The 24,471-nt window shown below is 37.5% G+C and overlaps 1 protein-coding gene across 5 annotated transcripts in view; it reads right to left on the minus strand.

Annotated features, from left to right (window-relative positions):
* ZNF385D (zinc finger protein 385D) overlaps nucleotides 1–24,471 on the minus strand; it is an 888,320-nt gene that overhangs the window by 70,882 nt on the left and 792,967 nt on the right. For all 5 annotated transcript variants that reach the window (XM_042956307.1, XM_042956306.1, XM_042956310.1 and 2 more), the window contains one exon: nucleotides 8,216–8,378. In XM_042956307.1, the coding sequence (XP_042812241.1) occupies nucleotides 8,216–8,378 (163 nt within the window). The remainder of the gene's footprint in view (nucleotides 1–8,215; nucleotides 8,379–24,471) is intronic.

Genomic DNA, 24,471 nt, shown 5'->3' on the forward strand with positions numbered 1-24,471 from the left:
TGTTGGCACTTATCACCCATCTTGAGAAGGGAATACTTGATAAAGTCTCTTTTTTGGCCTATCTGAAGCATGTCATGAACCAGTGCTAAGAAAAGAAAAAGCAATTTAAGCATAAATGTTCTCACAACGGTGCTTCAACTCCTGCCCCAAGAGGCATACAATGGCATCCTTTATCATAGTAGTGATTGTCCCAGGGAGGTTTTGTTTGGAAGAATGGGTCAGAAAAGAAAGACCCCAGGAACTAGCACAATTTCCACAAAGCCAAGAGAGGCCATCTGTACAGTACTACATCAGATCTTCAAGTGCTGACAGTGAGGTGTCCCTTTTCAAATGACTTTGTTTTACTTCTTAAATATCAACAGACCTATAGATTCACAAGCCACAAAAATGTTTGTTTCTCTTCTTGAAGTCATGTGCAATGTTGATTATGAAACCTGGTGTAGTGGGGAAATTTCAGGGACAGGCATTAAAGACAGAATCTTGCATATAAATAAGTGTGTGCTTAATATATTTTTATATAATACATACTATACTATATCTTATATACAAATATATAATACAAAATCAAAGATATATAGCTTTCTGATACCAAGCTCAGCTTGTATTTTGTTATCATTTCCAACATTTGGGGCATTTGTTTGAAGACTATGTCAAGAAAAAAAACTTTTACCACCTTCCTTACGAAAACAGAACAAAGCTAATTCCCACTTGTCCTCCATGAAAACCCACGTATCTATTTTCTAAATGACATTGGAATTAGTGTCGCCTTACAAACTATCCATCCACCACCTCTATTTCTAGTTTACCATTCTCATGATTTGGCTTCTACCTAAATAGAAGGGGGAAAAAAACTGTTTGTGCTTGGCTTTGCCTGGCACCGGGCCTATTGTAAACAGCTGACTCCAGAGGATAATTCTTAGGAATGAACCCGGAAAGGGAAAAACCCAGATTCTGTGACCTTATAACTGACTGACTCTCCCAAAGGGGCTTTGTTTCCCAACGTATTTGCTTTCAATCACTGGCCATCATTTTACATCAAATATCTTTTTTTTATCATTAGAAAAGTCTCTATTATTCCAAGTGCCTGACCAAATAATGTGAATTCTAATAAACACTTAGAGTCAATTATTAACCCACAGCAAATAAATATTCTTTTGCATTCCTAGAGCTTCTCAACAATCGATACAAGAATATTTTACTCTCAGCACCTTTGAATCAGATGAATACAATCTTCTTGGATTATAATTTTAAATTTAAAATAGAAAAAGATGGGAAAAATGGATACAAAGAAGACTAAATCATAAAGGTGAATAGTGCAAATTTAAATAACATAGTGGCTTTATCTAATGAATATATTTGCAGTTCACTGAGACTTGATAAAGAATCATGTACTAGAACCAGAAAGAAATGTTCTCATACCTTACTGGTTAGATGACTAAGGTAAATCTATATACTCAATATACAAGCTAATTAACTCATGAAAGACAGTCACCAAGGGGGCATTATAAATGTCAAGTTTTCTTTACCTGTGCAACTAGAGAATCTCAAAACAAATAAACAAACTTTAGGAGTTTGACTTGATGACCTTTATGAAAACTCTGAAATTTGATGAGCAATATCTCAGAATTCTTTAGATTAACAAGAACCATTGTTCTTTCATGGAACTATCTATGCATAAACAGCAAAATCTAAAGCTTTGCTATGCTCCCCCATTCTAGATCAAAAACACAAAACTGATTAATTCAAGTTTTAAAACTACTTATTTATTATATTTTATATAAGCAGTACTCTGTAAAAAATAATCAGACTAATCAAGTATACACTGTCAATGAACATGTCATGTAGCAATAAGAAAAGGCAAAGACATAAGAAATAATATTTTAAGAAGAATATGATAGAGCAGTTAGCTATGAACTCTTATGGGATTTGAGATGCAGAGAGAAAAGTGATATACTTTTAAGAGAGAAATGTAGAAGAACAGTAAGAAATGAAGACAGAAAAACAAGGTGTGTTTCTAATGGAGAATATTCCAGGCGAGCAACAGAAGAGAAGTTTGGAGAGGTAGGTTGTGGTCAAACTACAGAGGACCAAGCAGCTCAGCAAGTAGGTACATTGAAAGTTCCTGAATGGGTAGGTCCTATGATCTCCCTGTATAGTATAAATGGACTGGAGAGTGAAGGATATGGCTGTCAAGGGACAAGAATGGAGATAGCTGGACTTGCCTGGAGGCTAGGGCAATTGTATGGGCAAGGCAGAGACATACAAAGCCAGGTTAAAGGTAGTAACCAAGAGGGAAAGGATAAAGGATGTTTTCTGGGGATGGGAGGAGAGTGGATTCCAACAACTGAATAGATGTGTGAACTGAGATAAAGGAAAGTGGCATAGACAACTAGGAAGTTTCAACTCTGTGAACTGCAGGACCAAAAATGAAACTAGGAAATACAGGATGGAGAGAAAATTGGAGAAGGTGGTCAAGGTTAGGCCTATTTTTTTTTTTTTTTTTTGGACCTGTGAAACACGGATGCTGACAAGCCACCCAAGTGAGTGACTAACCAGCCATGGAAAGTCAGGTCAAGCTTCAGGCTAGAAATGTGGAATGCTGAGATATGTAGGCACAAGTCATAGTTGAAGCCATGGAGGAATGCTGTGTTACTGCTCACCAATATCTGCTTCCCCTCCCCGGAGGAGATGATTCTTCCTTGCCTATGATAATCAAGCTTGACCACGGGACTTGACAAAGTCAAGTGGGAAGAATATTATATGTCACTTCCATTAAGAAACTTTAAGAGCCTACTGATTCACAATCTTCTTTTTCCCCCTGGTCCAGAATTGGGAATGTCCAGCTAGTGACTGCTTCATTAGCCTAACCTGGAGTTAAATTAACATGGAAAAAACCCACAGCTAATATGTACTATGAGTGAGAAATAATTAGTTGTTGGAAAAGCCACTAGGATTCGGAGGTTGTTTATTATTGCAGTGTAAACTAGCCTAACTTAACTCATAGACCAAGGAGTTGAATAAGATTACCCAAAAAGGAAAACTAAAGAAAGTTCAGAAGCTGACCAAGCCTGGGACTTAACTCTACGATTTTGAATTTGGTATTTGATAGGGGTAAAAATGAGTTACATTTGCTAAGTTACTTTGAGAATATTTAATTTTTGTCATTACCTTTTCTGTATAAAAAAATCATTAAAAAAACTTGCTGGATCAGACAAAATCATCTAGCCATATTTGGAAATGTTTGCTGTTTGAATTATTCTGTAATGACTAGTAACCATTCTTACATACCAACAATTTTGAGTGTTAAATATATTTTTAAATATTATTTTTATTTGTAAATTTTTCTTTGTGTAAATTCACTAACCTAGCACTCAGATAATGAGAAATAAAATTATGCTTTAATGTTAGGGAGTCTCATCTTGCCTAGAGGTAGGGGGAATAGGCTTTCTGTGAGCAGTTGGTGGTTGATCACTGAATATTATCTTTTGCTCACCATGCCAGCATGCAGACTGGCATAAGCAATGACAAAAAAAGTCCCAAAATTATAGTTAGTGAATAAGAGCTTACCCTGTAGGGCATTTAGACATATTTGTTATCCCAAGGCAGCAATTAAAACCCACAATATATGATTTAGGAATTTAACAGAAACTGTCAAAATTACTTTTATCAAGTAGGTTTTCAATGAAACTTTATTATGACTACTCTATTTCTTACATTTTTGAGAATCCCAGGAAACCCTCCAAATTAATGTTCTAATTGAAGTCCACACTACTTCTCGTCCTTTTCTCTGCTGTTGTCCACCCTTCTTTAAGGTTCTTATCTGTCAAACCATTGTATCCTTAGCATGTTTAAAGGCAATTAGTTTTTGTATATGCTTGGATTATTTTCATAAAGAATGATTTGGTAAAATTAGTAAAATGTGATTTAATGCATCTATATCTTTTATGTATGTATAAATCCACAAATCACAAAACAGCTTGCATATTAAGCAGCAGGATTAAAATTTATTATTGAAAAATATATGATCCTTGATTCTAGAGTCTTATTTCTCTCTCCTTCTGCCCCCAAAGTGTTCAAACATTCTAGGAAACTAGCTCAGAGACCCATATCGTTTTCAAGGTTGTACTTCTTCCTAATCAATATGAAGAAGCAGACAGTAATAAAAAGGACTCACAGTAGTTTTAAGAAAACTCCAATTTGTCAGCATAGGTACCTCTAATTTATTTTGGAATACAAATGGTAAGAAGGAGACATGTCTCTGAAGGCAAGGGAAATAAAAGCAAAAATGAACTATTGGGACATTGAGATAAAAAGCTTCTGCACAATGAAGGAAATAATCAGCAAAACTAAAAGGCAACCAACGAAATGGGAGAAGATATTTACAAATGACATATCGGATAAAGGGTTAGTATCCAAAATCTATAAAGAACTGACCAAATTCAACGCCTGAAAAACAAACAATTCAGTGAAAAAATGGGCAAAAGACACGAATAGACACTTTTCCAAAGAAGATATCCAGATGGGCAACAGACACATGAAAAGAGGCTCAACATTGCTCATCATCAGGGAAATACAAATCAAAACCACACTGAAATACCGCCTCATACCGGTCAGAGTGGCCCGAATTAACAACTCAGGCAACAACAGATGTTGGTGAGGATGTGGAGAAAGGGTTGCACTGTTGGTGGGAATGCAAACCGGTGTGGCCGCTCTGGAAAACAGTGTGGAGTTTCCTCAAAAATTTTAAAATAGAATTACGCTAAGACTCAGCAATAGCACTACTAGAAATTTATCCAAAGGATACAGGAGTGCTGATTTGTAGGGGTACATGTACCACTGTTACAGCAGCGCTATCAACAATAGCCAAATTATGGCAAGAGCCCAAATGTCCATGAACTGATAAATGGATAAAGAAGATGTGGTGTACACACACCCCCCCACACACACACATACACACACACTGGAATACTACTTGGCAATGAAAAGAATGAAATCTGGCCATTAACAACAATGTGCATTGAGGAGGGCACCTGTTGGGATGAGCACTGGGTGTTGAATGGAAACCAATTTGACAATAAATTTCATATTAAAAAAATAAAAATAAAAAACCAATGTGGATGGAACTGGAGGGTATTATGCTAAGTGAAGTAAGTCAGAAAAAGAAGGATATCATACGTTTTCATTCATATGTGGAATTTGAGAAACTTAACAGAAGACCATAGGGGAAGGGAAGGGGAAATAAGTTACAAGCAGAGAGGGAGGCAAACCATAATAGACTCTTAAATACAACAGAGAACAAACCGAGGGTTGATGAGTGTGGGGGACGGGCATTGAGGAGGGCACTTGCTGGGATAAGCATTGGGTATTGTATGTAAGTTGTGAATCAGGGGAATCTACTCCCAAAGCCAAGATGTTGGCTAACTTGACAATAAATTATTTAAAAAAAAGACCCCATCCTAAAAAACAAAACAAAAACAAAAACAAAAAACAAAAAAATAAATGGGTAAGAAGGGTGATGAAAAGACAGGAGCTTTCTTGGGCTATTTTTCATGGATAGTTTTGTGGAAATGCCAATTTATAGATAGAATTCAGCTTAAAACATCGGGCAAGTGTTAGTCTTTCAACTATATGACCTTTCTTTCTGGGCAAAGGTCCCCCTGTATTAGGAAAGCAATGCACTGCTTTTTAATTTGAGAGAGAGAGAGAGAGCAGGGGAAAGAGGCAGCGGGGGAGAGAGAGAGAGAAACAGAGAGGGAGAATCTTAAACAGGCTCCATACTCAGTGTAGAGCTGGACAAAGGGCTTGATCCCACAAGCCTGGGATCATGACCTGAGCCAAAATCAAGAGTTAGACACTCAACCGACTGAGCCACTCAGAAGCAATATACTTCTGATGCTCATAGCTTTCTTCCTTTGGCTTTAGGATATCTGTACTAATTTACAGACTTTGCTATCCTTTCTGTCCTTGAAGAATTTTCTCTAGCTTCAGCTTGAAAGGGTACTTCACCATTTCAACACCATTCCAGTCATTAGGTAAATGCTGGCATCTCCACTGAGAATTTGTTTCATGTGGGTTCTCTCCCACAGCCCAATCCAAAACTTGTTTCCATTTAACTTGTGAAAGGACAGAGTCTTGATGACTCCCATCCTTTCCATTTTAGTTTCTAAGGTTGAGGGGTGGAGGTATGTATTCGTAACTCATCTATGTAACAGAGAAAACACACACAGGAGTCTTTCCTAAACCAAGTTAGCAACTTTCCCCTCCATGTACATATATACTTTTAAATGATGAGAATCCTCAGCTTAACAGGATTTTTTGCCTTTTAAAAAGGATTCAAGGTAACCCAAATAGCCTTTATTGATAAAAATATCTAAGAATAGAAAAGTTTGGGGATAAGCACAAACTGAACATCAAATCCCGTGTCTTATATCATGCTAATTTCTTTGTTCTTACTACCCACTATCTTTCTGCAAAAAAAAAAAATTATTTATGGCAAACATGGCTTTAGGGATCCTAATTTGTGCCTGAATATCTGGGAGCAGAAATTACACTCATCTGCTACATTACTGCTCATTCTCCTACAGCCCCCAAAATAAAGCAGTGAAATTTCAGTTAATAGAGAAAATATTAATGCTTTCTCGATAAGGTTTTACATCTAAATTAATAAGATGGCATAATCCAGCTCTTGCTCTGGATACCAAAGAAATCGAACATGACAAGCACTTTTTTTCCCCTTTAGTATGCTGTAACACAAAACTGGATGAATCAGAGAACCAAAGGAGTGAGGGAAAAATGCAGCCACTCAATAGACATTGTACTCAGTAGCTGCACCATGCTAGGGTACAAAGATGAGAGGTGTACTCAGCCTCAGAGAGTACTCAGGGTTCTCAGGCAGTAGGGGACATAATGTATCTACCCATAACACTCGGGTAAAGGACATGAAATATGTCATGGGAACTCGTACTGAACATTATCCCTTATAGATTCACATAGGAGTAAGCATCTCTCCAGATCCTTTGAGGAATATATAGGTGTCTAATGTGCAAGGCATATAACAAAGTTGCTTTATTCTGTTCCATATTTTCACTGTATCATTTTACATTTTCATCCGTTATGGCTGGAAGATTCTCTTCTGTTAAGATACTACTATTGACGATGATACAAATGCTTCCTAACCGTTGTCATTTGTAGGGCTTAGAAAACAACTGACGTGTACCACCCACTGTGATCTAGAAAAGGATTTATTAAACATGCAGCCATGAGTCACACAGGACTTCTTTTTCTGTAAATATTGAGGACCAATAGTCTTATATTTAAAATGCCAGCCTAGAGAAACCCCACTGGCTTCCCCTGCCATGAATTAACTGCTTATTTGCAGGAGCTGTCCCAAGAGGCCATTCAGAGGCCATTATTTCACTGTGAAGACTCTGTTAAAAAGAATAATTGGGAGGCGCCTGGGTGGCTCAGTCGGTCGAGCGTCCGACTTTGGCTCAGGTCATGATCTCACGGTCCGTGAGTTCGAGCCCTGCGTCGGGCTCTGTGCTGACAGCTCAGAGCCTGGAGCCTGTTTCAGATTCTGTGTCTCCCTCTCTCTCTGACCCTCCCCTGTTCATGCTCTGTCTCTCTCTGTCTCAAAAATAAATAAGCATTAAAAAAAAAGAATAATTGGTATCAATAACACTTACCTGTGTATGCAGAGGGAAGGTTACCCAGCCATAACAAGGCCAGATTCACACAGCCACTACTTAAAACAATGCAATGTTTGGGATTTATGAGAATAAGTCCTGTCAGTAATAATGCCCTTGTCTGAAGGGGCCTTCTCGATTCATCTGGCATATGCTACAGTGTATTCACAGTTAAATCGAATCTGCCATGCAGTTACAGGCTAAGGGGCGGCATACAAGATGCCAATGATACACACTGAAAGGGTTTACTTCTCAAATATGTGGCTTCAAATGCCTTTATGCTCTCGTGTTCCTCCAGAATAGCCACAGGACTGTTTCAAATGCAAAATCTGCAACATAACTAGTGATTATCTTAATCAGTTGCTGAAGGGTATTGGGAAAATGAGGGGGAAACAATTACCATTACACAGAAAGATGGATCAAGCATGAATCGATGCGGCAGGAACATAAGGAAACAGACATGGGTCTAGACAAGGGAAGGAACCCCCAAACAACGATGATGACAACAACAACAAAGATCATCGCTTAACCTGTTTTGTCAGAGCTGGTATTGATGGTATTGGTAGTGATGGAGGTGAAGGTAGTCTTTGCGCTGTCCTTGGCAGTTACAGATTTCTGCTTATTTTTCATGGCTTCCAGTGCTTTGAGCTTCTTGGCATGTTTCGTGCCTTTGTAGTGGGCCGCAGCCTGGCTCTACAAAGGAGAACAAAATGAACCGTGCAATCAGGCTCATTTCTAAACTGGCATTCTCTGTATTACTGCAAATACAGACTCCCTTTCAATAATAGGTACCATTCAAGCTAATTCTGGCAGTGGCCAAACAGTAGGGTTCTATTTAGAATGATGCTAGAAAGCAATGGGATTCAAGTTCTAAAACCTCTGGACAGAAGTAAGAGATATTCCATTGTTTCTTTTGAGAGAAATGTAGCTGAACACTAACACATCAACAACATTTTCTTTGTGGAGTGGGGAAAAAAAAATTTGTACCCATATTCCTCTGGCTCTGCCACAGAGGATGCTGGGCTCCCAAAGATTAACAAGGGCCCCAGAAAAGAGTAGCTCTCATCTTCTTGGCTCAGGAAATGTGTTTTCTCTCTCTACAATGTGTCTTATTAATACAATCCCCAACAGGTGTCTACAAGGAAAAGTTCACACATAACAAGGGAAGTGGGCACCCTGGAGACTGAAATTGAAGTTCGTCAGTTCAAAAGCAAATGTACTGCCTAAGTCCAAATGAAGTACACACAAGCTGGGCAATTTTCTGATTCTTTCTTTCTCCTTGCTTCCTACAGAGGTAGTCTGAGAAATTCAAGGGACTGGCATTCCTTAAACACATGGATCTTTCATGCCCTGGTCCATGGTCAGGAGGCTCCAATGTGCTTTGACTACTTAATGGAGCCACAACAATTCTTTTACCTGTGCCTTCTGAGATTTTTTTCTTAAACAGTAATATACATTTTCCAAGGTTTATATTTTCTTAACATGATTTTGTTGTTGTTGTTCCTGGAGAGACACATTAATTGAGATAGAAAATCATCTTAAAGAATCCTATATTTATTAATGCTTATTGGAAAAAAAAGGAGTCTTTGCTGCTTGGGTGGGAGGGGTCTGGGCAGAGATATTCTTAGATCAGAAAGTTTCCCAGCTCAAAACCCGTAAAAAGATACCTCACAAAGAAGAAATCTCAGTGGAGGACTATGTCTGTCAGACTACCCATTGCTTCCCGTGACTTATTTAAATCCGTATTCCACTCCATGTTCTGGCTCCATTTTGCCAGAAAAAATAATAACCACACTGTCCTCTTTGTCACAGCAATTGTGGTAAGTAGGGTTGTAGTATAATGTCTTTTTGTAAATAGGCAAAGAAATAATCCACACCTTCATTTGCATCATTCTGACAAATATTCTCAAAGGACTAGGTACCCTTATTGAAAGAACACTGGACAAGGAAATCATATATTAGAAACAGTTTGAACAGAGAGGACACTCATGCATCAGTTACGAGTTTTCCAACAACACATAACATCAAAAGACATAGTGCGAGCCAAAATGTGAAGTTAAGACTTGCTGTAGTTAATTGAAGAACCAATGATAGGTTGGATTGGGCTGATTCTACGTAAAGAATGCCACTTTGATGAACAGAGTTGTGTCCTTTTTTTTCCTGCCTAGTTCTCCTTCTTAACAAATTGATTCCTTTGGCCCTATCTTTTGAGGGCAATATGCATTTTTAATAAAATCCACAATATAGATGGTCCTCTTCTCTAGACAGCTGGCTACACACTTTCTCTTAAAGCAAAGTTCCTCTCTTCTCTCTGTCCGCATTTTTATTCCTGACATAGAAGTGAATGTTTTATATGTAATATGTATTAAAAGACAGGGTTTATATTAACAGTGCTATCTCCATTTATACCTCATATATATATATATATATATATATATATATATATATATATATATATTTTTTTTTTTTTTTTTTTTTTTTTTAAGGTTCCTTGCAAATCTGCATTCTCAGTAGTATTTCAAATCAGGCAAGACTCTGTTTTAACACACCATAGGACCAGGTGAATGTCACTATTTTGGATATTAAGAAACTTACTCCAAAGGAACCCCTGCAAGTGAAGAGAGTATTTATACCTCCCCAAAATACTCTCTCCACAGACAGGCACAGCTAAGCCAATGCTTCCATCCAGTGAAATGGCTCAGGGAGTCATAGAGAGAAGGGGGTGACAGAATAAACAAGAGTTGGTGGGCTCCCTCCCAAGTGAGACACCTGATCTATTAAAAACATAATAAAAATGTATACTCACTTGTTAATTGAGTAATAGTCCCAAAGCATCTTGAAAATAATTATTTCAATTAAAAATTATCTGATTAAAAAAAAAGGTAACTAAGCCTTCCCCAAATTTGAAAATAATAAAAAAAAGAAGATCCAAAGTGCTATGGAGAGATCAGGACATACAGAATTTAGGGGGAATGGTAATGTATAGAGGGGTTGGTAACACTGGAGGCGTCAATATGTTATGACAGTGCAGGGCATAAGTGGTGGGGAGGAGTTGGGCATACAAGTTGGAAACCAAATGTAGGCAGATAACCCTTTCTGGATATTTTACATTAGACCTTTATTTAATGTTCGTAGGATTTATTGGACTGCTCTTGGTTTACACCGGCATAAATTTTCTAGTCTCTGCATGTTGGCCCCATAAATCTTGATCCATCTTGATAGAGGTGTGTGGTATAAAGGTGTTTTCCTTGTGCAAAGGAAGTATATCCAGCGAGCTCCCTGTATCCCTTTCAGCCACTTCCTGGACTGAATCAATTATTCAGCCCCATCTAATATTTCTGTGACTGCAGACAAAGCTGTAGCCTAAGAGGGAGTCCTGCTGGGAGATTTTTTGAAAGCAGCAGTTGGTCAGAGACGTTTCTTTGGGCCTCAGCTGCTTTTCCTTTGGGCAGAGAGGCACTGGATGTACCATACCACCTCATATTCCCTCGGGGCTGTTTCCTATTATTAGCCTCTGAATCAAGTCATTCCCAGAAACCTGGGGACCATCGGACACAAGCAACCCATTATTTTTCACAGGAATGATTCCAAGGTTAAATAAGTGGACTACTTCATTATGGCACACTTCAGCATTCTGTATTTTGAGACTGAAACAGAATCAGATGATCATAGTACACAAAGGGTGAGCAGAACAATAGAAACTGGGCTTTGACAACTTCCTTTTAAATAATGAGCGTAATATTAGGGTGTTGTATAATAAACGTCACTCTACCACCCTTGAAATAGCACATGACAGCATGAAATCTAACAAGTGTCATCCCAGAGGCAAATGCTGACATTAAAGATATGCACACACATTCCTGCAGAATAGAATGATGCCACTTTAAATGTCATCACCACATCCTAGTCATCAGTAGCCAGTCATACTTTCTCATCTTCAAATTTTATCTTCAGCATTTCAAAATGGCTTCAAGTTTAAATGTAACTGAAGTCCCAAAGTAGACAAAAATAACTGTTAAATGGCCACAATTGGGAGAGAAGTCTCATTCTTTTGAAATGCACACACACACACACACACACACACACACGCACACACACATACACCCACACATTTATTTTACTCAAGTAAGAGACTTCTTGATAAACCCCTATTCTCTTATGAAACTCACAGAATAACATTGTGTGAATATTCATATGCATCTATCATCTTATCTCATTACCATCAATACCTTGTACACTTTTATTCTATGTCTCCTTAATACAAGGTATCTTAATATGATTTTTAAAAACTAAATTTATTATTAGCACAAACATGTATTTCCCACAACCAATATTAATTTTCATAAACACATATGATTTCAAAAGGAACATGGTAGTCTTTGTTAGTTTTTAATACGTAATTTTGCCACATATGAAACTGTATGAAAATTAAATGAACGTTATCATGTTAAAATGCAACATCAGAAAAGTAAAGTGTAGTTAATTGAGAAGTTGTGATCCATTTTGGGGCAGGGGGTACAGATAATACCTGAGCCAGATAAATTTTCTTTCTTTCTTTCTTTCTTTTCTTTCTTTTTTTCTTTCTTTCTTTCTTTCTTTCTTTCTTTTCTTTCTTTTCTTTCTTTCTTTCTTTCTTTCTTTCTTTCTTTCTTTCTTTTTCTTTCTTTCTTTCTTTCTTTCTTTCTTTCTTTCTTTCTTTCTTTCCTTCTTTCTTTCCTTCTTTCTTTTTCTTTCTTTCCTTCCTTCCTTCCTCTCTTTCTCTCTTTCCTCTTTTTTAATAATAAGTTACCTCATGTTTTTAATTTTGGCTTAGATTATTATTTTGAAGATAAAAAAATAAAATGACAAAACATGATACAGTATCCTAAATTCTGAAACACTTACTTTAGATTTACATTTTAAGAATTATTTTAAAAAATTACTTCAGGAAAGTTTAATGTTTTGGTTTATCTACGTGCAGTTGTTTCTATGTTGTGTACATTCACTCAAGTTTAATACTAAAACAGTGTGTACAGGCTCAGCCCTATGGGTTAGGGCCAGTGCGCATTTTAAATTGGTCAGCAGTAGATGGGGTGCCTGCGTGGCCCAGTCAATTGAGCATCTGACTTCGGCTCAGGTCATGATCCCACTGTTAGTGAGTTCTAGCCCCATGTCAGGTTCTGTGCTGACAGCTCAGAGCCTGGAGCCTGCTTCAGATTCTGTGTCTCCCCATCTCTGCCTCTCTCCCCGCTCATTCTCTGTCTTTCTCTCTCAAAAAATGAACAAATGTTAAAAGATTTTTAAAAAAATTGGTCAGCGGCTTATTAAACATTTTGAATATCACTTTTGTATATACCAGCAGCAGATTTCTATTCTATTCTATCGTATTCTGTCTTAATTATTATATCTTAATTCTTTCATTATCAACTCTCAGCTTCATTTAACGTTGATAGAAATAAAGACATAGTGCTCAGAGAGCTGTCCCCAGACCAGTAGCCATAGAAGCAGCTGGGTTACTAGAGACTCAGAATCTCAATCTCCATCCCAGACATACTGAGTTAGAAATGATGGGGCTGGGGCTCAACAATCTGAGTTCTAAAACCTCCTCAGAAGCTTACAATGCATATCAAAGTTTCAGAACCACTCATCTTAAATACTAGAGCGTTTTCTTCAAAGATGGGCCCTTGTTTAGTAAATAGCCAAAGTCTAGGTTTTTTTAAGATTAATATTTAATCATTTGAAAATTTAACATTTACTAAATATGAACAACGGGTATCACCCAAGAAAAACCAAGACATAACAAGAAATAAAAAATAACTCCTATACACAGGCACTTGGGGGAACTTCTATCAAAGAGGGATAGATGCAAAAGAGCAAATCAACCTTGGTGACCTCCATACAATTCTAAAGTCTCACAGAAGTGCTTCCCAAGTCCTTGCAATTTTCTCTTTGCAATTTTGACCTCTGTTCTTCTAATTTTTGTTGTAGCCTGGCCCTCTGTCCCCATTAGTTTTACCTTTATGATGAATGCTTTGCTATGATACATTGGGGGGGTGGGGCATCCCCAACTCTATGAAAAAAATAAATAAAATCAAGCACAGCATTTAAAACATTACCATAACAAGTATATGGCCCACTGTTTTATTTGCAACAAACTGACTTAGTGTTAGACATGTCTAGCTTCTTTCATCATGTACTCACGGCTCTTTTACTGAGGGAAACTTCTAGCCAGGAGACACATAAAGACCACTCTGGTAAGCTGGGAGAATGCCTTCTCTGCTACTCCACTTAACGAAACATTTGAAGAAGGAACTGAAAGAGTAGTTCTTTGTTTTACGTTTGCCTTCCTGCAATGGATACAGGAAACTTTCAAATTCTCCTATATAGTGGGAAAAATGATGTGATACAGGTATTTTTCTCCCTTAATTACATGCCCCATAAGGAATATTTAATAACTTAACTTGTGATTATGTAGCTCACATGTTAAGTGGATGACTACATTACAAATAAAAATGAAAATTCACTTGCACTGAGCCCTAAAGTGAAAAACACGATTCAATTAAGAGTGTTCTCTTTGAGCTCAAGTGATTGATGCCTTACTTTAAATGTATTCCTGTCTTCTGTGCTTTTCAATACAGAAATGAACAGTAAGAGTCACAGGAATAGAAAAAAAGATAGAAAAAAAAAAAGAGATAATGCCACAAGAGTAGAGTGATTTTTATACAGTAGCAGTACGCACTGGAAGAAAGAAATTTAAAAAAAAATAAAGTAAAAGAAGAGAGGCATGTCACAATTTCTCAGCTACATTAGGTAACTCTGATTTTAGAAGCAAAGAAAATACCTTGTCACTAAGTACTTATGTAGTTGTGAAAAAAGTAATCTAGATGGACTCACTTACCTCTTTGAAGTTTCTCAATACATCTACAAACTTCATGATTTTTAAACATTAACTATTTAATGTTTTCAAGTATGTAACGTGAGTGATAAAGTAGAGTACTTATTTAAGTGAGAGGAGCTAATTTGAGAGGTTTTGTCTGGTTCCTGCTGTGAAACCACGGTTTATGTGTATTTGGAATCCAGATAGCTGCCTCACTGACCTCTAGTGGTGGGGTCCTGAAGGGGGGGGGGACAATGGCTAACAGTGGGTTCTAGAAGCTAGTACAAATGATGTAATGAAGTCAAAAGGAACATGTGGCCTTGCCTAAGTTTGGTCAACATTGATGGGAGCTTTCTGTAAGCCAGAAACTTCAAGTGAGTTTTAACTCTAGTGATATAATCACAAAAAAGGTTTTTGTATGAAACTAAGAGAAATCAGAAGAACCATGTTGTCTAACTGCTCAGCCAATGTTCAGTACCTTTTCACAATGCCCATAATTTAATACTTTGCTTGGTGGGTGATTGTCACATGCTAGTTAAAATGTGGGGGGAATTAGAAATATTGAATCTAATTGTAGGGGAGGGTCAAGCTGTTGTGGGTGTTGGTATCAGTAACAGAGAAAAATGTCTTATTTCCTGGCATGACATGTAGGCTTCCCTTAAATAACCTCCAGCTTCCCCCTCCAGGCAACCTGCCTGCCCCCTGGCACAACCCCACAGTCGTGACCCTCACCGTCACGATGTCTGCTCTCTAGGGAGGACAACCACTTTCAGTGTAGATCAGGGAGGGACAGGCCTCCCTTGTATTCTCTTACAGAAAATACCACCACAAGAAGTAATTTTCAAGCCTTTGCATGACAACTTCCCTCTGTCTAGAGAACGGTTACTTGCTTGGTGGATATCTACTCATCACATGTTACCTCCTCCCTGCAGTCTTGGGTATGGCTGCATTATAACACTTGTCACTGACACAGGAAGGGTTAAATGTCTGTTTCTTCTAGTAGAGAGTGAATTTCTCAACAGAGAGAGAAAGACCTGATGCTACTCATCATTCTGTCCCTAGAACCTAGGATGGATCTCTAAATAGGTGCCGATTAAACGCATGTTGCATTAATTTCACATTTTGATTTTAAAATGGAAATATGCATATGGTGTCTCAATGGATTTTGTATGTGAACAGGGTTCAACTTAATTCTTTGCCATTCTTTGGCACTTTGCCTTATCTGCTGAACACACTTTAGGGGATTTTTATGGCACTTAATGCTGGAAAAGCATCTGGCACAAACACAAACTATTATTTTTTTCTCAGGGAGAAGCTTATCATCAACTGCAAATTGTGCTATTTACAGGCGCTCTCTTTGCATGGAACGAAGCAAAGAAATAATATCGAGATTGTTTCATTTTCTAAAAATTTTGATAAACAACAAGTTTTTTTTTTAAATCTGGGAAATGCAATGAATTATTCCAGTGATGACTCTGCAGTTTAAGATTTATCTGAAAGACTAAATTCCTATAGTAATTTTCAGTACTCGGAGAATGCTATTTTCTGTTAACACTATTTTTAACCTTTCAAAATGAAATATATTATGTTCTAAAACAATATAGAGAAATTAATTATGACATTGTTAACCCATTTTCCTCCCTGAAAACCCACATAATAAAATATACCCTGTATATGCTGAAAAAGAGTACCTTCCATTGGGGAAAAATTATTAAATTCCCTACATTTCCATAAATGAAGGAAGGGCTTCCCTCTATAATTTTATAGCATTTCTTTTTTTTTTTAGTGTTTATTTTGAGAGAGGGAGAGAAAGCACATGCACATGTGCACTTGGGCAAGTGAAGGAGGGGCAGAGAAAGAGAGAGAGAGAGAGAGAGAGAGGGAGGGAGGAAGGGGCAAAGAGACAGGGAGAGAGAATCCCAAGCAGGCTCTTCACTGTGGGGATCAATCTCACAAAATGTGAGATCGTGACCTGAGCCGAGATCAAGAGTTCGATGCTTGACCGACTGAGCCATCCAGGCATCCCATTTTTGTAGCATTTTTAGTCTCTAATTCTTAAATTTGAGAATTGTCCTGATTGCAACTTTAATGGACGTGTCCCAAAGATCACTTCTAAGACATGCAATTAACATGCAATTGCTAATAGGATTTATTGGGTTCACAAAATAATGGTTTATATTTGAGGCAGATGTTTTGTCAGTGTTGGGCACCATAACAGTTTTCTGAAGCACTTTGGGTACACCAGGAAAAGATGAAGAATGATATCACATATAACGTCAAGAACCTAGACCCTTATAGGCATGATCCACCTGTGTTCCAGCTGCTGTCCATTCATTCACAAAGGACTCGCAGAACTGCGGCCAGACGTTCTTGTAGTTGTGAGAATAGAACAAAGACAAGTCAGACTGATAAATTACATTTACACACCTCTATAAAAAATACCAGAGTAAAAACATTTGAAAAAATATGAAAAATACTAGCAAATCCTACTGCAAAGAGGTTAAATTTCATATTATATAAAGAACATCTACAAAATGAGGAGGAAAAATGCCAATGATTAGAAAAATCGGCAAAGCCTTCATAAATTCAATGAAGTAAATTATCTCAAAGTACCTAAGGCTTCTTGGTATGGGGGTTCAATAATAAAAATAAATGGCTATTTTTTGGTCAAAATAAAAGAAAGCTAATGTTCATCTGTATAAATCAATTTGGTGCCTAGGTTAGAACTCTGGAAATAAAAAAAAATTGTGAATAAATTGTTATTTTTGGGAAATTGTGGGTTTAGGAAGGAGAGAAAACAAAATACTTTTAAAGAAGATAAGTTATTCCAACTGGACCCACCTCAAGATACTCCTGTGACCTAAGAGATCTGAGGTGAGACATTTTATGGGCAAAACCCAGCAAAATCACCCAACTGCTCTAATAATGGTATCTTCTTGGACTTAGGAAAATATTTGGTAGGCAGAAAAAAAGTGTTTGTTGTCATTTTTAGCTTCCTACAACCAAAGTTGCAGAAAGAAATGGCTATGGCCTTGGATTAAGTTTTGGAGGGAGGGTGAGCTGGCAAGAAACAATGGCAATGACTCCAGAAGACTGAGTTGTCTGGGCATGCATAAATGCCTGTCTTCTTGTTATACCAAAATTTCTTCCTTTTGCATAAAAAAAATATTTATTTTCCATGATTGACCATGGGTACAGGAGTTGTGTTAGGCACTCTAATCCCAAGAGTTTAAGGCTTAGAGAAAACTTCCACAAATGGTGAGGTGTTAATAGCACAGTATCCCTTGTGAGCATTCAGTAGCCCTTGGTGGGATTCTGGCCAGAGGGTTTCTTTTTCCTGAGTGATGTCTGGTGGAGGAACTCAGTGTGCTATGAATGCATTAAGGAAACCCTGTTGTTCCTTTACACAGTGGATGTTTGTTTGAAGCATTTACAGAATGCTCATCTGTGCCAGGTAGTGTGTTAAAGGCTTTATATGAACATTCGCACCCATTCCTTACAAAGATCTATGAGGGAATGACACTGACCGTGAGCATTTTATAAATGGAGAGACTAAGACTCTGGAAGCTAGAACCACTCGACCACATAGTAAGGGCAATGCACGGTGTGTACCTGTCTAACTCCAAAGACCACAGACGTAGCTCTTCTTCCCAGTCCAAAAGAGACTGGAACATGGAAAACAACCTGTTATACAACTTCATAGTGGCTCACCTTGCAAAGGACACAAGTAAGACTAAATAGGGCACAGATATTAAGCTCATAAATAAAAAATCTTGATTTTTGTGGTCATTAATTCATAGAATTTCACTCAGAGTCTGTCTTAGGCCCATGCTTTAGATACTATTATTAGCAACATTCTGAGGGTCTACCTAGTTTAATTCTTTCCATGCCAGTTCCAATAAAGCGATGCTGATGCTGTAAACACAGTACAGAAAACTATGCGGTATTTGTTTATATCCCAAAATGTGAAGCCTTCAGGCATCAGGAAGTATTATTGGGCACAAGTCAGCTCTTGCACAGAGAACCTTGTAGGCTTGGTTAAGGATTATATTCTTTACTCTCTATTCAAATGGAAGGCTGCTTGATGGCTTTGAGAAACACAGAAACACACAAATTTTGCTTTTTTTTTTTTTTTTTAATTTTTTTTTTTTCAACGTTTTTTATTTTTGGGACAGAGAGAGACAGAGCATGAACGGGGGAGGAGCAGAGAGAGAGGGAGACACAGAATCGGAAACAGGCTCCAGGCTCCGAGCCATCAGCCCAGAGCCCGACGCGGGGCTCGAACTCACGGACCGCGAGATCGTGACCTGGCTGAAGTCGGACGCTTAACCGACTGCGCCACCCAGGCGCCCCACAAATTTTGCATTTTTGTGAGATCACTCGGCAAGAGCAAAGAACTCTGGATGGGAGGAGAGCCAGAGTGAGAGAGGAGCAGAGGAGTGGATTCTTATCGCAGTGGCCAAAGGAAGAGATGGCCACGCTAAGAATTAGATGATGAAAGACAAAGAAGAGAGAGAAGAGGGCACACATTTGCTTAATGTGGGAGTTAAAAATGTCAAGAATTGATGATGACCTTTGAGAGGTGGTTCAAATATGCCTCGCAGGTTTCTGGTTCTTGCAAACACACGATTGGAGGTTCCATCCCCAGAACTGTCGGTAGTGACAGAGATCTAAATGTCTGGGGAAAGAGCGTCAGTTGGGTTGGGATATGTTGCGTTTCAGGAGTCTTTAAAACATCTACGTAAAATATGGGCTCTGCGATTAGCTATGTGGTCTGGAACTGAGAGATGAAGTCTAGGCTGGAGCTAAACTGGGGAGTTATCAGAAACAGATGGTAACTGAAGCCACTGGGAAACGCCATTTGAAAGGCAAATAAAAGATTTTTTCCTGTTTAACCACTGAAACACAATCCTTAATCAGCTGCAACATTTGAATGAGTGAATGAAGACTCTGGTCGTGTATGGGAGAACATATTTCCAAATTCTTCACTGAGCTCAAGTATACTTCAGCACTTAGCTTCAAAGCAAGTCTTTCCTTAAAGTGCTTAAAATCTTCAAGTTTCAGTCACACGGTGAATCACTCCTTTCTTAAACTTCGCACCAACATAAGTGAACTAGGAATAAATGACACACTTCTCTCATATATAGAATGTTGTATCTCAGCATTGGGTCTCTAGAGGCTGGATTCATGAGGATAAAAGTTCTCTCGCTAGAGCAGCAAAATGAGATTTGGTAAAAGTCCAACTACTAAAGGCCACAATGAGGTGGCCTCTAGACATGGCAGTGAGTTGTTCTCTCAGTTAAAATTGTAGCGGATGGAATGAGCCACTTACAGAGATCTTATTAAAGGGTAGGTCAAAAGCAACAAGGCAGGATGAGACTACTAATCAAGGGCTGACTGAATGTAAAAGAGAGCTGTGCTTAATGAATATTATTAACATGTCTGAAGTAAGACCGTCTTAGTTGAATAGGTCTCACCCTGGCATCTGGAAAAAGGGAATTTAAAGATTAACTTCATCTAGGTTTCCTTCTCCCCCCCCCCCCCCCCCCCCCGCCTCCGACAAATGTGGGAGAAAAACAAAACAGAAGCCCTATATCTGTGATGACCAAAGGAGAAAGGGTTTGTTCTGTAAATCAGGTTTTAAAATTGTTTATACGTGTGACATTTACAAGTCAATAATTATAAAATTTAAGTACTTTCCAGCTTCTACATATGAAGGAACAAAACCCCACAACTCAGTAAGATCACTAAATCTAAGATTCTTGTCTACATTTTTTTCAATATTCTCAAGTGTTAATTTTTAATTAATTAATCTATTTATTTATTTATTTATTTTTAGAGAGAGAGAGACAGAGCATGAGTGGGGAAGGGCAGAGAGAGAGGAGACAGAATACGAAGCAGGCTCCAGGCTCCGAGCTGTCAGCACAGAGCCCAACGCGGGACTCCGACTCACAAGCCATGAGATCGTGACCTGAGCCAAAGTCGACTCATTTTCAATTTTTAAACAGCTCTTTCATTTTAATGCTTTGGGGGGTGTGGGGGGCTGCTTTTGACATGTTTTTTCAACAGTATTTGTAATTAGCACTAAGAAAAGTCAAAAAAAGTTTTTTCTAAATAAGACTTACTAAAACTTTTTGACTTTGTAAATATTAAGAAATTTCTAACCATTGAATTTTCTATGATACTATATGAATCTCCACATTGTTTGAATTTACCAGGGTCAAAACAAAACTAATAAACATCTATATTTTCATGACAAGTTGGGATATTTGTATCCAATCTTAAATACCAGAGTTGTCTAAGTGATGCCTGTTAATATCACCGCTTCTAATGCTTAAACCAGCAAGTGATTCCCCCCTTGGGCATACATTAACAATTTACTTTTTGCAGACAAGTGCACAAATATGATTAGCTTTTGCAAATTGCTCTTTATTCTGTTACTAGTAAGTAATTTTTATATTATTACAGTGTAAACAGATGCTATTTTCCACTACATATTCAGCTGTAATGAGCTAATTTAATGTATTAAAACAACAAAAGAACTTCAAGAATGAGTCAGTGATTCAAGTTGCATGGAAACCAAGGGAAAAATCAAGCATGAAGTTTGCAAAACTGTTCCAAAATTCCGTTTTCGATAAGGAATTGTGGAGCCCCTGTTCTTTGAGGCTGCTTAGCCAATGCTGTGTGTGCACCTTTGCATGGTGAGTCCTGCAATCCTTCAAGCGGAAGGGTTCCACATGCTCCTCTGCTCATTGTGCTCCCAAATCCTGAAACGCTATTAGTGTCCCTCCTTTAGGTTGAAGATTACATTTATTTATTTACTTGTTCATTTAAATATTTATGTATTCAACTAGTGTTTATGCTGTGGGGCATTCCAAATAGATAGGCATTACAGGAAGTGGATCAAGAAAAGGAGATAAAGAAGATGTAGTAATGAAAATAGGATAAGCCCCTGAAGAATCTCCTATCACAGAAACCAAGAGAGATAACGACTTCTGGAAGGGAAGTCACTACTGACTGAGGTTGCTATGTCAGATAAAAGGAGTTATGGAAGTGTCCACTGGATTTTATAACATATGTATTGTTGGCAACTGTAATACAGAATAGGATCATTTAATGCTTAATCAATTGATTAAAATGATGGATTTTGGAAAGGTCTGGAATAAATGAAGGATCTGAATGCTTGGTCAAGCAGTTGCCAATTTAGGCGGCCTCCAGATGCAAACTTGGTCATCTGACACTATCATTCTGAACTAAGCACTATTATCTAATTCTACTCACATATGTTTCCATATTATAAGTGGATATCTGGAAACAGACCTGCATTTTGATTCTATCATTCATAAAAGCACAAAGATGAGTAAACATTTTCAATAACATCAATGAGTTATTTTTAAATACTTTTACTTTTTTTTTTTTTATCAAAGTCCTCAGAGTAGAAAGTCTTGAAAGTTTAAATAAAGACAAGGGATAATACAAAATAACCTATAAACAAACCATCTAATATTAATCCTTTCAGATGTTCAGAGATTTTTTTTCCTATCAGCAATAGTTTCCTATAGTAGCTGTTGCTCAATATCTATTTGTTGAACTAATTATATGTTATTATATAAAAATTAAGAACACACTCTTTACTGTTACATAAAATACTTTACTGATTAACATATCTTCAACATTTCTGTATTTAATCAAGATTGTTTCTCTCACACCCTCATGATGAGTGCCACTCTTAGAGAGAGGTGATATAGCTTGGTATTGTAAGCAACAAGCTAAAAAGTGAAGGCACAGCTCCCCACTAGTCTCCCAAGTTCATTCATATATCCAACATAAACCATTTCACCTGAAAATTTCCCAGTCCCTAAAACAGAGCAATGGTACAAAAGGTTTATAAGCAGTAAACTGATTTATTTGTTATATTGAAAGTAAATTTTCAGATAAAGACTAAATAAGAGTCTAATCTTAACTTAGACTTTCCTCTATAGATTAGTATTTAAATTGGCTACCCTCTGGTCTTCAATATCCTTCATGTCTGGAATGGCCATGACTTGTTAAGTCACCAAAACCACATGGAACCAGATGACCAGAAATGCTCAGTGCAGAAAACCAGTAAAAGAGAAATACACATCCATGTTCTCAAGTCTCTCTAGTTTAAGGCCTATTTGTTATAGCAGCTTAGTGTAAATATAACTAATCAAATCCTTTCCATAGATTTTCAGGTAAGGAAAAAAGAACATAAAGGTGCCCAGAAAATGATAAAAACAGCAAATACCAAATATTTGCCAACTAATACATCCTACATACTATGAAGGGATTTTATCAAAATTAGGTTTATTATATTAATTTCACAGATGAGGAGACTGAGATTCATAATGTCTAAGTGACTTGCCCAAGGTCCAGAAGGAGTAAGTCAGAGAGGAAATATCTGAAACCAGGTCTTCTTGTCTCCAAAACTCATGATCCTTCCATTACAACATGAAGAACTTTTCAAATAGTTCTGTCTTTAGCACAAATATTTAGGAAAATGAACTATATATTATATATACATTATATGTATAATACATATATATATATAAATTAATCACATACATACACACACACACACACACACACACACATACATAACCAGAAGGGGAGAAAAGATTTTTTTAAAAAGCCCTGATAGGGGCACCTGGATGGCTCAGTCGGTGAAACATCTGACTTCAGCTCAGGCCGTGATCTCACGGTTTGTGAGTTCGAGCCCCACGTCGGGCTCTGTGCTGACAGCTTGGAGCCTGGAGCCTGCTTCTGATTCTGTGTCTCCCTCTCTCTCTGCCTCTCCCCCACTTGTGCTCCGTCTCAATCTCTCTCTCTCTCTCTCTCAAAAATAAGTAAAATGTAAAAAAAAGAAAAATTTAAAAAGCCCTAGTACATTTCCTACTTTCTTCTATATCCTATATCTTTACCACAGAAACAAAACAGAATCATTTTTGTAATATACTAGCTACTTTCTGGGGCACAATGTCAGGAATTCACAGAAGAAATTTATTTCTTCTTCTTCCTTGGCAAACAGCCAGACTATACTTCTCTTACACCTAGGTAGCTATGTGGTTGAGTAATAGACAATGACTCTGAGTGTAAAGGACCTGCAATATGTCTCACCCTGGTTTACTAAAACTTCCTAAGCATAGTTTTCTAGGTTCTTTCTCTTCTGCCCATTGGATCAAACAAGCACAATCACCTTAGAAGCCACACTCTAAAGATGTTAACACCATAAAATGCAAGGGCCTGAATTTCTGAAATCACCACTTGGAAGACATGTGTCAATGGATGAAGTACACGTATTTTGGATATTATGTAGGAAAAATTAAAATATTGACTATTAGAGCTGGTATATATCTTTTGATTGATTTACACAACAATCAGGGTTATATTAAACTAACAAATGCATTTACCTTCTTATTATGCTTTAAATCTAGATAAACAGAGTTCCCAGCCAAGGAAAAGAAGAAACAGTGTGTGAACAGATAGTCACAATTAAGTCTGCAAATTTATTTTTTTAGCTAGTCTTTGCCTAAATGAAGACTGAAGTACTCCGAAAATCTACAATTACATAATTCTAAAAGAGGCAAGTTTGTGATGTTATCTTTCTTTGGGTATTTCTTTGGATAGCCTAGAGTAACGAAAGACCTAGATGTGGTACTAAACCATAGATATGGATGGACTCAAATCACCTCTATATATTACCTTCTCAATCCTTACCAAATCAATTTCTGGTATGGACAGCACACCCAGTTTCCCCAGATGCTCTACCTGAAACCAAAGGTGGAACTATGACTGAGGATTTTCTCAGTATTTTCATCAAAGCCTAGTAATATCTTCTCATCATAGCGCAAAGGAATTTCAGTTTCTGATATCCTATTTGACTTTGACAATAAATCAAAAGATCCTGCT

Source organism: Panthera tigris, chromosome C2 (assembly GCF_018350195.1).
Source record: "Panthera tigris isolate Pti1 chromosome C2, P.tigris_Pti1_mat1.1, whole genome shotgun sequence".
Taxonomy (NCBI): Eukaryota; Metazoa; Chordata; class Mammalia; order Carnivora; family Felidae; genus Panthera; species Panthera tigris.